General features: G+C 45.0%; 1 protein-coding gene across 8 annotated transcripts in view; it reads right to left on the bottom strand.

Annotated features, from left to right (window-relative positions):
- The window catches only part of PTK2B (protein tyrosine kinase 2 beta), a 148,496-nt gene that overhangs the window by 29,121 nt on the left and 104,697 nt on the right, over positions 1–14,678 (bottom strand). For all 8 annotated transcript variants that reach the window (XM_055116382.2, XM_055116381.2, XM_008956236.7 and 5 more), the window contains 5 exons: positions 10,726–10,904; positions 10,055–10,142; positions 8,420–8,499; positions 652–714; positions 389–443 (listed from right to left, as the gene is read on the bottom strand). In XM_055116382.2, the coding sequence (XP_054972357.1) occupies positions 389–443; positions 652–714; positions 8,420–8,499; positions 10,055–10,142; positions 10,726–10,904 (465 nt within the window). The remainder of the gene's footprint in view (positions 1–388; positions 444–651; positions 715–8,419; positions 8,500–10,054; positions 10,143–10,725; positions 10,905–14,678) is intronic.

Raw genomic sequence — 14,678 nt, 5'->3', positions numbered from 1 at the left:
AGGGTCTCGCTGAGAGACTGCCCAATGCTCGAAAATGATCCCCAGGGCCTTTGCCCCCAAAGCAGCTGTGATCTATGACCTAAAACACATGTCTCAAGGGAGACTCCCCGTAACCCTACGAAGGAGGTGGAGGGGGCAAGGGGTAGCTTCCCAGTACTGGGGCCGCAGAGCTGATACGGCCTCGATACGGAGCCGGAGCCCAGGCATGTAACAGTTGGATCGCCAGCCCCAGAGAGGACCCCTGGGTGCATTTAGTGGTCCTGTGTCCAAATGCCCAAGGCCGCGCAGATGCCCTGGCTTCTCTGAGTATCCCCAGCCCCAGCCTCATCCCTTACACTCTAGTCTTGGGAATCAGCACGAAGAGGTCCTCGCCCATTGGTTTCCTCACCTTTAAGTTCTCCTGCATCTGCTTTGGGAAAAACAAGTCCAGCCCCACTTCCTTTCTGCAAGAAGGAAGAAAAAGGCAGCATGTGACTCCCCCTCACCCCCACCACAGGACTGCGGGCCAATCAGGAAGAGGTGAGAGGGCTTTGGGACCTAGAGACGGCCCTGTGTGGCTCTGGTCTGGGGAGGGGTGGAGGAGAGGGTGAGGAGGAAAAGTACACATGGAAGGACAGGAAGGGAGGGGAGATGGGTGATCCCAGAACTTACTCTAGGAGCTCGAAGTTGGACTTCTTGTCAAGTGCATTGTGGGGCATATCCTTGAAGAACCGCCTGGAGAAATAGGTGGTGGAGAGGGAGGCTGAAGGCTGGAGAATGAGGCAGTCAGACCCAGGGCACCTCATGCCACCAGAAGCCCCCTTCCCCTGCCATACGTGGGAATCATCAGGAGAAAGGAAGTTAGGAGAGTCATAAAATTTAGTATTTTGACCTGTGAGGAAAAGGAAACCCCACAAATGTCATTCCAAGAAAAGACTCCAGCCTTGCATCCTAGGAAACTCACTTTAGGAATGGGCAGATACTGGGCTGAGGAGGAAGATGGTGGCTCCATCTGTGGCCTCTAAGAACAAAGGCCCAAGGCAGCCAATGCTTGAATGATCAGCCTAGGAACACTGACCTTCACCTGCAGGTCCTGGGGGGCTCTTGTGATTTCCTTTTCACTTATTTGCTATCTCTGAGATATTATATGTGTGTATGTTTGTGTGTTCATTTAGACACTTGTTAAATGTACCACTGTACATATACAAACTTTAGGACTTACAGAAGAAAATAAAATTATCACAGTCTTACCAGAGGAGGCAGCTATTAATATTTTACTCATATTATTTAAGTCTCATTTCCCCTAAAAATGTATGCCTTGATAAATACTTTTATGCAATTGTGGCTTAAGCTGAGACCAAATAGCTAATGTTCTCACATGTGCCAGCCTCCCTTCCCTGTCTGGGCCACTGTGTCTAGTAATTTCATTGACTGCTGCAGACATTATCCTACTCCTGATCTTATATTAAAGTCATTCAGTGTTCCTTTAATTCGGGCATCCTTATAAATATCTGGTAAAAGTTTTGTGCAACTAGTAATATAAGCAGAGTGAGGGAAGTAACTTATGATTCAAAAGCAATGACTTTTAGACAGTTCACTGTCTTTAGAAAATAGGAAGGTTAGGCCGAGTGTGGTGGCTCATGACTGTAATCCCAGCACTTAGGGAGGCCGAGGTGGGCAAATCACAACGTCAAGAGATTGAGACCATCCTGGCCAACATGGTGAAACTTGTCTCTACTAAAAACACACAAGTTAGCCAGGCATGGTGGCACGCACTACTCGGGAGGCTGAGGCAGGAGAATCACTTGAACCCAGGAGGCGGAGGTTGCAGTGAGCCGAGATTGCACCATTGCACTCCAGCATGGGTGACAAGAGTGAAACTCCGTCGCAAAAGAATTAAAAAGAAGACACTCAAGGCATGAAATCATAGAGGAAATATCTAATACAAATATAAAATGTAAAATGCTATATCCTTAATAATTTTTAATAAATGGTATCTTTGAATATACTGTCAAGCAAAATAAGTAATTACCTCTTAAGAAATATGGTCCCAATTTTGCACTCTGTGCCCCAGCCTGAAACACTGGGCAATGTCTGCAGATAGTTTTGGTTATCACACCTAGTTGGAGTAGGGGGTTGGTGGTGCTACCAGCATCAAGTGAGTAGAGACCAGGGATACTGCTAAACATCCTTCAATGCACAGGAAGTCCACCCCCAATCCTCCCTAACAAAGAAGTATCCAGCCCCAAATGTCAGCAGTAGTGAGGCTAGAAAACCCTGGGAATTTGATCCAAGAAGAGAACTTAGAACACTAAGAAGATGGGTTCTTCCCTACCCTTACTTCTCTGTACTGAGTGTCTGACAGAGGGAGGTAAGCAATGGTGCCTGAGATGGGATGTTCTTGCTAAGGGCAGATGTGCGGTATTGGAAACCAGAAGACTGGCAGATAGGAATGACATTCAGGTGTAGCAAAGGTCCCCAACCCCTGGACCATGGACCGGTCCTGGCCTGTTAGGAAGCTGGCCACAGAGCAGGATGTGAGCAGTGGGTGAGTGACTGAAGTTTCATCTGTATTTACAGCTGTCTCCCATCACTTGCTATATTGCCTGAGCTCCATCTCCTGTCAGATCAGTGGTGACATTAGATTCTCATAGGAGTGTGAACCATGTATGCGAGGGATCTAGGTTTCATGCTCCTTATGAGAATCTAATGCTTGATGATCAGTCACTGTCTCCTATCACATCCAGATGGATTGTCTAGTTGCAGGAAAACAAGCTTAGGGCTTCCACTGATTCTACATAATGGTGAGTTGTATATTTATTTTATCACATATTATAATGTAATAATAATAGAAATAAAGTACACAATAAATGTAATGTGCTTGAATCATCCTGAAACCATCCCCCACCCCAACCAGGGTGCATGGAAAAATTGTCTTCCACGAAACTGGTCCCTGGTGCCCAAAAGGTTGGGGGTCCCTGGTGCCCAAAAGGTTGGGGGCCTCTGAGGTATAGGACATGAGAAGCCTACCCAGGATTCTCCCCTGGATGGAAGCTCCTCCTCCTCTTCCTCCTCCCACCTGAAGAGTGCCTGCAGTTAAGATCCCAAAATTCCATGCGATTGACCACGGCAGCTTCAGAAAACATTTCAAGCCAGTGTTACCTGCTCAGCCTCCACATTAATAAGACACCTCAGGGTGATTATAGGCAGCTTGGTCATCTACAGTTCCCCTGGGTTGAGTGAGCCATAAAATATACTCCTAGGTAACTGAACACATTGGCTTGCTGTACACAACTATTTAATTCTAACAGAATAAATGTTGGCAAAGGTCCACTGAGGAAGATTTCAGTTCTTTCAGTTATCCATTTATTCAACTGTGTATTGAGCTCCTATGTGCCAGGCAAAGGCAGCACCCATTCTGACTCTAAGGATTTGACAGATTTTCACAATCTGGTGCACGGGGACATGTCATTGCCTCACAGAGCTGTGTGCAAGTACAGTGGTTTTGCAAAGGAGGCTGGAGGGATTCAGGATGGGGCAGAAAAGGCTTCAAGATGAAGAGACCCTTAGGCTGGCTTGATGGGAAGAGCAGATGGTCACACTGCTTGTAACTGACACCTCATAGGCTCACGCTGAGGTTTCCTATGTATGTAGAGGACAAGCAGGTAACACGGGCTCAGTATGTTTTCTAAAGGTGCCAGAAGATAGAAGAGTTTACTACGCTGAAAAGGGAAATGAGAAGACTGTGCCAAGCAGGAGGATGCATCACCCACCCACGGGGTGAGATCTGCTTCCCAGCCACGAAGGAGAGTGGTCTCCTAAAGCCACTCCAGGCTTATGATCTGTTGTTGAATGAATAAATGAACTTCGAGACTTGTGAAGAAAGAATTTGGAAGACTGGGATATTTAAATATTAAATTTTTAAAAACAGGGTTAGCTAAATGAAAGGGTAAACACATTTTGAAATTAACACTGAACAATTAAGTCACATAAAAAAATAAGAGCATTTTAGCATGATCAAGGTGGTAGTGAATGGAAAAATGTTTTATTAGGGTAAAGGAAGCTCAGCTAGCACATCAAGGTCACCCGAATCTCCTGAATCCAGCTTGCTTAGGCCACTCCCTGTGTCCCAAATGGCCCTTCTCTCAGGCATCGAAGATCATTTATATAGTCACCATTGACAAAACTGTCCAATCACTCAGATGTGCCACAATCTGGGTGTTTCTAACATTTGGAGCAACTGAACATCTTGGGAATGTCTTGGAGCAACTGAACATCTTGGGAATGTCTGGGAGAACTAGTAACCATCACTCAAGGGAGACACTGCTCTCCCCAGCAAGGTAGCTTCCCAATTTTCTGTGTTGAGTCCCATCTCAGCTGCTCTCCAGGGGCACCCACGTCTCCCAAATATGCCTGGACCGCCATCACTGAGTGAGGCTGTGCCTACCTGGAGTGCCCTCTAGTGCCTGACTGGTCCTTCCAGCTCAAGCCTGCAATTTTGAGTAGCTAACACCAGGTGGACAGCGGTGGAGTCTATAATCAGATACAGGCCTACGACTGATACCCAGGTAAGGACAGCAGAAAATAAGGAAATAACTAAACCAAATCCAGTTGGTTACTTTTTTCTTCTAAACATCAATAGAAATTAACTACAAACCAAGATGCCTTTTGAAGCAAAGCAAGCTGTGTGTCGTTTCTCTAATCTTTATTTATTATCAGTTACTTAACTAATCTGGGGTTACATATTCTCTGCTTTGTTGTAGTTGTTGTTGTTGTTGTTTTAGGGCTCTGCTGGGGGCGGACAATGGTCCTAGGTGTCTCAGATCAAGGGGGAGAAGTTATTTGGTTCCTCAAACTGGGCAGGTACTGATTTCTAGCATAGAGGCCCTGAATTTCAAACTTTCATTTAGAAGCATTATTTAGATCAAACATTTGGCATTTATAAAGCACCTCCAATAAATGAATAAAATCAACTAGGTATCATTCCAACTATATGAGATTCTGGAAAAGGCAAAACTATGGCAACAATAAAATGATCAATGGTTGCCAGGGTTAGAGGGAAGGAGGGCTGGATAGGTGGAGTACGGACAAATTTTAGGGCAGTGAAACTACTCTGCGTAATACTATAATGGTAGATATAGGTCATTATTCATTTCGCCAAACCCACAGAACATACAATACCAAGAGTGAATCCTAATGTAAACTACAGGTTTTAGGTAATAATGATGTGTCAATGTAGGCTCATCAATTGTAACAAATGCACCACTTTGGTGGGGAATTCTGGTGGAGAATGTTGATAGTGGGGGAGGCTGTGCATGTGTGGGGAAGGGGGTATATAGGAACCCTGTACCTTCTGCTCAATTTTGCTGAGAACCTAAAACTTCTCTAAAAAATAAAGTCTATTCAAAATAAACAAACGAAGGGTAAAGAGAAAAAAGTAAGTAAAATATAATAAGTAATTATTGAATACTTTGGTCCCTGTCATTGCTCTAAGTACTTTAAATATATTAACTCATTTATTCTTTGTGACAACCCTGCAAGGTTTGTTATGTTACTATTGTATAGCATGTGATACCATATAATACTATACAATAGTATACTATAGTATACTATGCAATACTATACAATAGTAACGTAACATACATATTATATACTAGCATATATATGTTATATAGTAGCATATGTTATATAGTAGCATATATATGTTATATACTAACAGATATATGTTATATAGTATAACAAATGTTATATAGAAACATAACGTGTTTTATAGTAACACAACGTTACTATAATGTTACTATTATCCTTCCTATTTTACAGATGAAGGAATCTGGGCAGAGAGAGGGTAATCGACTTGCCCAGAGTTACACAGGAAACACATGACTCCATGGAGGATTCATTTCACTAATCTCATATCTCAGGCATACATCATACCTCTTTTTTAAGCTAGGAAATGATACAATTTTTTTTTTCCTGGAGATGTTGTATATCTATAGGCAGGTGACCTAATCAATGATGTTAATAGGACAAGGGATTATTGCCCATGATTTGCAGGTAGCCCCACACTCTGGGACATTTTTAGGCAAGAGCCACAGCCCTAGAAAATTCTGCCTTATGGCCTGATTTTCCGAAGTGTGTCCAATTCTCTCTGGGTGAGAAATAGTTGTAACTTGACTTTAAAATAGCTCATCATAACAAATAACTGCATTCAACTTTAAAAATTATTAGACCTGCAAATCTTCTATTTGGTTTACAAAATAGGTGTTTTCCATATCCTCACCCTGATATCATACACCCGGCATTTCAGTGGTCAACCAGTAAGAATAGGAACATCTCTCTGACTCTGTTCCTTACACTCAGGAGATGTGAAACAATACATCTCTTGCACAAAACAAGTGTGGCTTTTAGAATCATCCTGCATTGGTTATAGCAGATATCAGCAGTCACACTCTTGACAATACTACCTACAGGAGTCATGTCGGATGCCTCGCCCTGTCCTCCAATACATTAGTGCAGTGCCTGGAGCTTAGGCCACCACCAGTAATAGTTTGGGGATGATTGGAGGATATAATAAAATAAAATAGAATGTTAATGGGTCTTTGTGGTGCTGTTTTACAACTAAGTGATGACTGTTTGACAGGTGACAAGTGATAGGTGTCTCAAAGTGATGCTAGCATCCCAGGTATGAGATCCATAAATAAAAAGGTAAAGATAAGCTTTTTCGACTTGTCTAATTTTAGAGGGGAAGATGAGACAGTACAGGATGTAATGCAAGTCATAGGAGCCGAGCAGTCTGAGAAGGGATGAAAGGCACAGATAATAAAATAAACTTTGCAGACTGCCACTGGTCTGCCAGCACTGAGCTATCATGATTATTACTAATGGCAGTGAGCTGGGCTGCCTTCTAAGCAGCTGCAGGGACCACAGGCCTCCTCTGTACAGAGGACTCGAATGCTCCCTTGCTTCTTGAGACAAAGTCACGAAATGTGAAGCCCTCGAAGCTGCCCTTGACCTATTCTGTCGCTAATACCAACAGCCTCAGATGCTGAAATCAAAGTGGGACTCTCCCTTTCCCATCCCACTGCCCCCACTGGAGGACTACCCAGCATTCTCTCTGAGAATCACAATGGGGCCAGAGTTCCCCAGTGCCCCTCAGCTGGCTCCGTAGAAGCAGCAGCAGAGTTCTACTCTCTATTAACCATGAGGTCACAGATAAGGCTCCAGAAATGCAGTTCCAGAAAACAGGAAGTAATCCTTGGCCAACGATTTCCTTGGCAGTCATCCTGAAAGTCATCCCATCAACCCATATATCTAATGGCATTCAAGTCACCTGGGGGGCTGGTCAAAAACGCCTAGGATAAGGTCCCACCCAGGCCTGCCAAATCAAATCTCCCAAGGGTAGGGCTAGGACATCTCCAGTTTATTAAGCTCCCAGGTGATTATGATTTGCAAGCAGATGTTAAAACCACTGCTCTAAGACAGAGAAGGGGTAGAGAGAAGGGAAGGAGAGGGTGAAAAGGCAGGGGATGGTGAAACTCAATGGTGCTGCCCTGGTCAAGACAGGGCTAGAACACAGGTCAGCCATATCACCCTCCTCAGTCCCGAATGGCAATGACCCCCTGGCAGCTAAGAATAAGGCCTATTTTTTTAGACTGTCATTCTAACAATGTCATTCTAATGATATCATTGGACTGCCATTGTCTCGATGGTGTCTTCCACCATCAGCCCCAACTTATCCCTCCAAGCTCACGATTCTCCAGTCTATGCTTTTCCTTCCACTGATCCCTGAGCCTGGAGTGTATCTCCCCTGACCCCTGTTCTCTGCTGATTGAAATCTTTCTCCTCCTTCCAGTGGCAATTCAGATACCCTCTTGCTGATGCTCTCAGGCAGGATGAATGGCTCCTACATGGAAGTTGGTGCCATCCTCATTCTGCCTCGTATTATGATTAATTGTATACACATCTGTCACCTCCCCAACATGGAAGTGTGAGGGCCTCTCTGGATGATATACTAATATCACACATATTGATCAAGTGCCTACTGGAGATGGGGATACAGCAATGGGCAACACAGATAGACATCTCTAGGCTCGAATGTCCCCCAGATCCTAGTCTGGTGCTCAAGAAACATCTGATGAATCGCTTGAACAGCAGCAAAGGTGGTTGACAGATGGAAGAAGCCAGCAGCCTGCAGGCAAGAGCAGTGGCAGCAATGGAAGCCAGGAGAGTGAGACTAGGGAGGGGGCTGGCCCCTCTACCCCTGCCATCCTGAAGGCCCAACACCCAGCCCCTCAGAGCCTCACCTGCTGCCAGTCACCACCTCTCCCCTTCCTGGCTCCCACACACTCATTCCTGCTTCCCATCTTGGACATGGGGGAAGGTCGGGCCTGCCCAGAGCTCAGCACAGCGCCCTCCCAGCAGAGGCCTCAAGGCCACATACCTGAGCTCCAGGCAGCCCAGCTGCAGGGCCATGCCCTCGCTGACCTTGCTGGCGTAGCGCTGCATGTAGTCGTTCCGGAGCTGGTGGGGAGAAAGGTCAAGCATCAGGCTTGCACCCTCACCTCCCACTTCCCTGCACAGAGGCCTCAGAAGATGAAGGGCCTCATTCTGCCTCCCTGAGTGCCAGCCACCCACCCCACCACAAACAAACATGGAGCAGGGATGGAGAGCACGAGGGGAAGGGGTGCTTGTGCCTCCACAGGCCGAGCCTGTGAGGTTTTTGAGGTGCTTTTACAGGCACTCTCTCCCTGCTCCATACGCAGGAAGTTCAGATTCCCCTACCCTGCCCCCCATTTTGGATAGAAGGAAACTGAGATTTTGCAAGAAGTCAGTAATTTATCCAAAGCTCTGTTGGTAAGTAGTGATAAATGTCATTCACAGGCCAAGAAAAGTCTAGCTCAGTCTCTGGCAAACCAGGAGGGAGATCTTGGAAGGAACTAAGACCAGACAGAAAACAGCAATGGCCACTCCTGCTGATGCTGCGCTTTGCTCTGCACCTGGTGCTGGGCTTGGCACTCCATACGCATTCTGTCCAGGAAGTTTGAGATGCTCAAAATAGCTGCTGAGAGCTGGTTATTAAGTTTTCAGAAGTTTTGTAAGCCAAGTAGGTATCCTATTGGTAGCTTGAAATAGGCTGAGGAGGGGGGTGGTATTTACACCATATAAATTGGCAAGTGCCATAAAAATGAATGAAATAATGGCATTTACAGCAACCTGGATGGAGTTGGAGACCATTATTCTAAGTGAATTAACTCCAGAATGGAAAACCAACATTGTATGTTCTCACTCATAAGGGGGAGCTAACCATGATGATGCAAAGGCATAAGAATGACTTTGGGGACTCTGGGGAAAGAGTGGGAAGGGGTGAGTGATAAAAGACTACACATTGGGTACAGTGTACACTGCTTGGGTGATAGGTGCACCAACATCTCAGAAATCACCATTAAAGAAATTATTCATGTAACCAACACCACCTGTTCCCCCAAAAAATCCATTGAAATAAATAAATAAATAAATAAATAAATTAATTAATTAATAAATAGGTAAGTGCTACGTGTAAGGGAATTTTTCTTTGGAGAGTCAATTTAGCAGCCAATGATATCATCTGGTCCCTACAACAACCCTATACAGTAGGTATTATTATTATGATGCCCATAATAATTTTACAGCAGAGGAAACAGCTTCATGCAAGTAAATGAGGTCCCCCAGGCTATCAGATTAGTGAATGGCAGAGCTAGATTAGTGGACAACAGTCTGCAGAGCTGTGTAGTAAGCACTGCAGGATTCATCTTGGACCTGCTCTTGCTGTTTCACTAGCCAGGTCTCCTGGGCCACCAGAAAAGTCCAAGAGGAGCTGGGAGCACATGGGGCAGTTTAGCCAGTGCTTAAATACTGAGAGAAAAGCAAGGTTGGAGCCACGGACCACAGACCAAGGACCTTCTTCAAGAGAAGCTTCCTAGCCTGGGCCCTCCATAATCTGGGCTTTGTCTTTCCATCTCCCTAGGAGAGAACAGTTCATGCTTGGCATTTGAGGTGCAATGGGAGCCTCGGGGCAAGAAGATAAAGTACTTTTTACCTGTTGGTAAAAATAGAGCAGCGTGGTCCTGTCCTCCTTCAGGCTCTCCATGAAGTCTTCTGGCAAGTAGCGGATTTGAAGGTCATACCTGCAACAAGACATTCAGGCTCTGGTTGACACAGAGAAGCTGGTGCCTGAAGAAAGGAGTAGGACCCCAAGGGCAGAAGCAAGCCCATCCCCTAGTGCAAAGGGAAGGGCTACCCATGAGTCTTGTGGTCACTCATTCAGGGCTGGTTTTTCTCTTTCCCTCCTCTGCGGTTGGGCTGGAGACCATAAACAGGGAGGTGGCTGGCAGGTGGTGGTCTGAGCTATCCCTGACTCTCCACCTTTCTCCCTCATGGCAGCTGTTTCTCTTAGGTTCACAGGCTAGCCCTGGACCTGGGCTTTCCATCCTCCCCACCCTTCTGTCTCTCTTTTCCCCTAGCACTGTCAGCATCCCGTTTAGGGTTACCTTTAGGTGTTGGCTCTGGGATGGGGATAGTCTATGAAGCCCAGGTTAGGTCCTGGAAAATACATGCATTTGATACTGGAGGAAGACTAAGCCTAGAATGCCACTCAGGTTTGCTAGAAGTTTCTGAGGCAGGGGAGTGCTCTAAGGGAGAAACTCCCAGGGCCTCCCCACCCTAAATTCCTCTCCTTCCCACTTCCAGAGCCCAGGAATCCACTCCTACCTCCACTCGGCTTCCACGTGCAGACACTCATACTTGTCCTGCACCTCACCCACCGTCATCTGTGGGTGCAGCCAGTGGATCTCATCGGACTTCATGTGCTTCAGCCTCAGCCCATAGCACTCAGCCAACTGGATGTTGGGCCCAATCCGCCCGCTCAGCAGGATGGAGGTGATGATCTCCTGCAGAGGAGAAGAGAGAGGCATGACTCAGGGGTGCCCACCTTTGGGCTCCCATAATTCTCACACAGACCCGAAAAGTGTGATTCTCTAGGGTGGGATTCTGTCTTCATGTTCGATTTGTCTCTGATTCTCTAGCATTTAGGGGAAGATCTGTACACAATGGGCTCTATCTGATAAATTGACAAATGGGTGAAATGAGGCAGACACAGAGGAACTGAGAGAGCAGAAGTGAAGGAGAAAATGCAAAGAGGCAGAGAATAACAAAAATTTGCTTCTGCACCTCATTACAATCTAACCAATTAATAATTACGGAACATCCACTATGTGAACAGCAGACCTTCTGAGTGGTTTGCAATTTAGCCAGCATCACTGAGCTCCTGCACCAGGCACTGCTAGGCCCTTTGCAGACATGATTTCATTGAATCCACACAACACAGGGAAGCAGGTGTTACCATCCCGTGTGGCTGATGGAGAAACTAATATATGTCCCACAACCCACGGAATGGAACTGGGATTTGGAATCCTGGGACACTAGACTCTGAGGATTTCTACTAGGCCAAGCTGATTCATGGAGTGGTGGGGCTGGAAAAGATAAGGACAAGATTCACTTGGAAGGATTAAGTGCCACAATCCCCACATGAGCAGGGACACAAGAAATGAGTGCTGGCAAGAAACCACGTGCCCTCTTGTTCCTGCTTTCTTGTTAACCGGAGGTTAATAGACTGCCTGTCTCCCAGCCTGATGCCACAGCTTCCTGGCCTAGAGCCAGAGATGGATTAACAGGTGGGCCAACCGGGCAGCTGCCTAGAAGTCCATCTGTAAGGCCCTGCCTAGTTCTGCAATCACTTTGGTGCCATTTTTTTTTTTCTTGAGATGGAGTCTTGCTCTGTCACCCAGGCTGGAGTGCAGTGATGTGATCTCGGCTCACTGCAACCTCCGCCTCCCAGGTTCAAGCCATTCTCCTGCCTCATCCTCCTGAGTAGCTGGGACTACAGGTAGGCACCACCACACCTGGATAATTTTTGTATTTTTAGTAGAGATGGGGTTTTATCATGTTGGCCAGGCTGGTCTCAAACTCCTGACCTCAAGTGATCTGCCTGCCTCGGCCTCCCAAAGTGCTGGGATTACAGGCGTGAGCCACCGCGCCCGGACTTTGGTGCCATTTTAACTTAGGTTTCTCATGTAGTTCCACATATTGTTGGTGAATTGAGCTCACTCCTGACAGAGCAGAGTGTCCTCTGGGATATAAATTTAAAAACCCGAAGGCACCGACGTATCTCTGTTGGATATGTCTGCAATGTGCATGCCACCAAGCCTACATCAGCCTAAAGACCAAATAATGCATAATAGGTTGCTGTCAAACCAAAAAGAGGAGGGGCATTTGATTATTTAGATTTTACATTTTCTTAACATGCCTCCCAAGACAGTTTCTAATTTAGTCAATCAACTGTAATCAGTTCCTTAATTGGAATGAAAAGAAGGAGGCATATTATTTTTCTCAGAAGTAAATAAATTTCTTTCTGTCTCCACTAGGAAAATGTCATGCTAATATTTAGATAATCCTGGTTTGAAGGAATGCCCAGTTATTTGCTTGCCTGGGCACCCATCTGTCTCGGGCTAACTGCCTCTTGCTAGCCCTTCTGGACTCCAGGGAGATGTGAAACTAGAAGACCCTCAGCCTGAAAAATCCCTTCCCCATTAGGAAAGAAAATGCCCATCACAGAGGGTGACGACTGCTCTGTGAGATAGATGGGGAAACAGAGGCACAGAATGCACTTGTGAGCAGTTGTAACAACCAGTGCAGGAATCAGAATTGAGGCCCTGGAGGGGATGAAGACTGGGATCAGTGGCACTCCTACAGTGAGAGGGACATCTGTTTGGGGGAGGAGTGCAAGCCCGTGAAGTCAACCATTTTGTCATCCTCTCTACCCATTTCTCCTGTCCCTGACCTTCTGTCCTGCTCTGTCCACTGTCATCCTGAATAATGCATTACTCAGAGCCCCCACGTCACTCCCAAGTCCCTCCTGGAGCCCCCACCACTGGTGCTTTTGAACTTACAGTCCTCTCCTGCTCCAGCTGAAACCTACTTGGCTAATATCTAATTTCCTCAGGGCTAGAACCCCTGTGCTGTTGATTATCAAAAATCTCAAACATATACAAAGTAAACAGAAGAGTATAATAAACCCCCATGTACGCATCACCCAGCCTCAACAATTACCAACCTTCTGCCTTCTTGCTTCATCGATATCACCACCCACTCCCCAACTGTGACTCAACTATTATTTTTTTTACAGTTCTTCTTTAAATGTAAAATTTTTATACATTAAAATGCATAAATTGTAGCTATACAATTTTGACACATGAATCCAACTGTGTAACCCACATACCAATTAAGGTATAGAACTTTCCAGATCCCCAGAAAACTCCCCCATATCCCTTCTCAGTCCACCCTCATGGCCCCACTACCTCCCGCCTCTCCAGTCAACCTTACCCTACCCCCACCACTTTCAATTGGTTTTGCCTGTTCTAGAACTTCGTATAAATGGAATCATTTAGCATACACTTTTTTGGTGTCTTTTTTCACTCAGCATAATGTCTGAGATCCATCATGTTGTTGCATATATCAGAAATCCATTCCTATTTATCGATCGGTAATGTTCTGCTTTGTAAATGAATCACAATATGTTGATTCGGTCCTCTGCTTCCGAACACCTGGACTATTTCTAATTTTTGGCTATTGTGAATTGAACTACTATGAACATTAATGTGCAAGTATTTTTGTGAATATACATTGTGATTTCCTGTGGATAAATGCTGAGAAGAGGAATTACTGGATCAAAGAGAGATGTATGTCTGACTTTATGAGCAACTGTCAGGATTATTCCATTTTATATTTCTCCTGTGACATGAGACTTCTGTTACACCACATCTTCACTAACATTTGGTGTTGTCAGTCTTTTTAATATTAGCCATCTCAGTGGGTGTGTAGTGTCTCATTGTGCTTGTAATTTGCATCTCTCTGATGACTAATGATATTGAACATGTTTTCATGTGTTTATAGGCCATTCATATACCTTCCTTTGTAAAGTGGTTGTTTGAATCTTTTCCCCATTTTTTCTGTTGTGTTTTCATTTGCAGGAGAGTTGTAGGAGACTTTTATACATTCTAGGTAAAAGTATTTTGTATGATGTATTTTATGAATATTTTCTCCAGGTCTGTAGTGTGCCCATTCTGCATTGCCTAATCAGTGTCTTCTGACAGAGTCTAACTTGTCAACATTTTCTTTCATGGTTAGCGTTTTCTGTATCCTAAGAAATCTTTGCCTGCCTCCAGGTCATGAAGATATTCTATGTTTTCTTTTATAAACTTCATAGTTTTAATTTTTAGTTTTGTGATCTATTGTGAATTAATTTTTGTATATGGTATTCATTTTCAAAAATATAGATCTACGGTTGTTCAGCATTGTTTGTTGACTTTCCCTTCCCAAATGAATTGCTTTTCTTTGTCAAAAATCATTTGGCCATCTAGGTTTATTTCTGAACTCTCATTTCTTTTCTATTGATCTTTGTCTATACCGTACCAATGTCAACCACACTGTCTGCATTACTGTAGCTTTACATGAGATCTTGAAGTCAAATAGGGTTAAGTCTTCTGCTGTTCCCCATCCCCTAGATTATTGGGCTAGGTCTTTGCATGTCCACATAAATGTTAGAATCAGCTGGCCACTTTCTTTTTAAAAAGTCTGCTGCATTATGAGTGAGACTGTGTTAAATC

This window comes from Pan paniscus, chromosome 7 (genome assembly GCF_029289425.2).
Source record: "Pan paniscus chromosome 7, NHGRI_mPanPan1-v2.0_pri, whole genome shotgun sequence".
NCBI classification, from domain to species: domain Eukaryota; kingdom Metazoa; phylum Chordata; class Mammalia; order Primates; family Hominidae; genus Pan; species Pan paniscus.
This window is presented reverse-complemented; position numbering and strand designations above follow the sequence as displayed.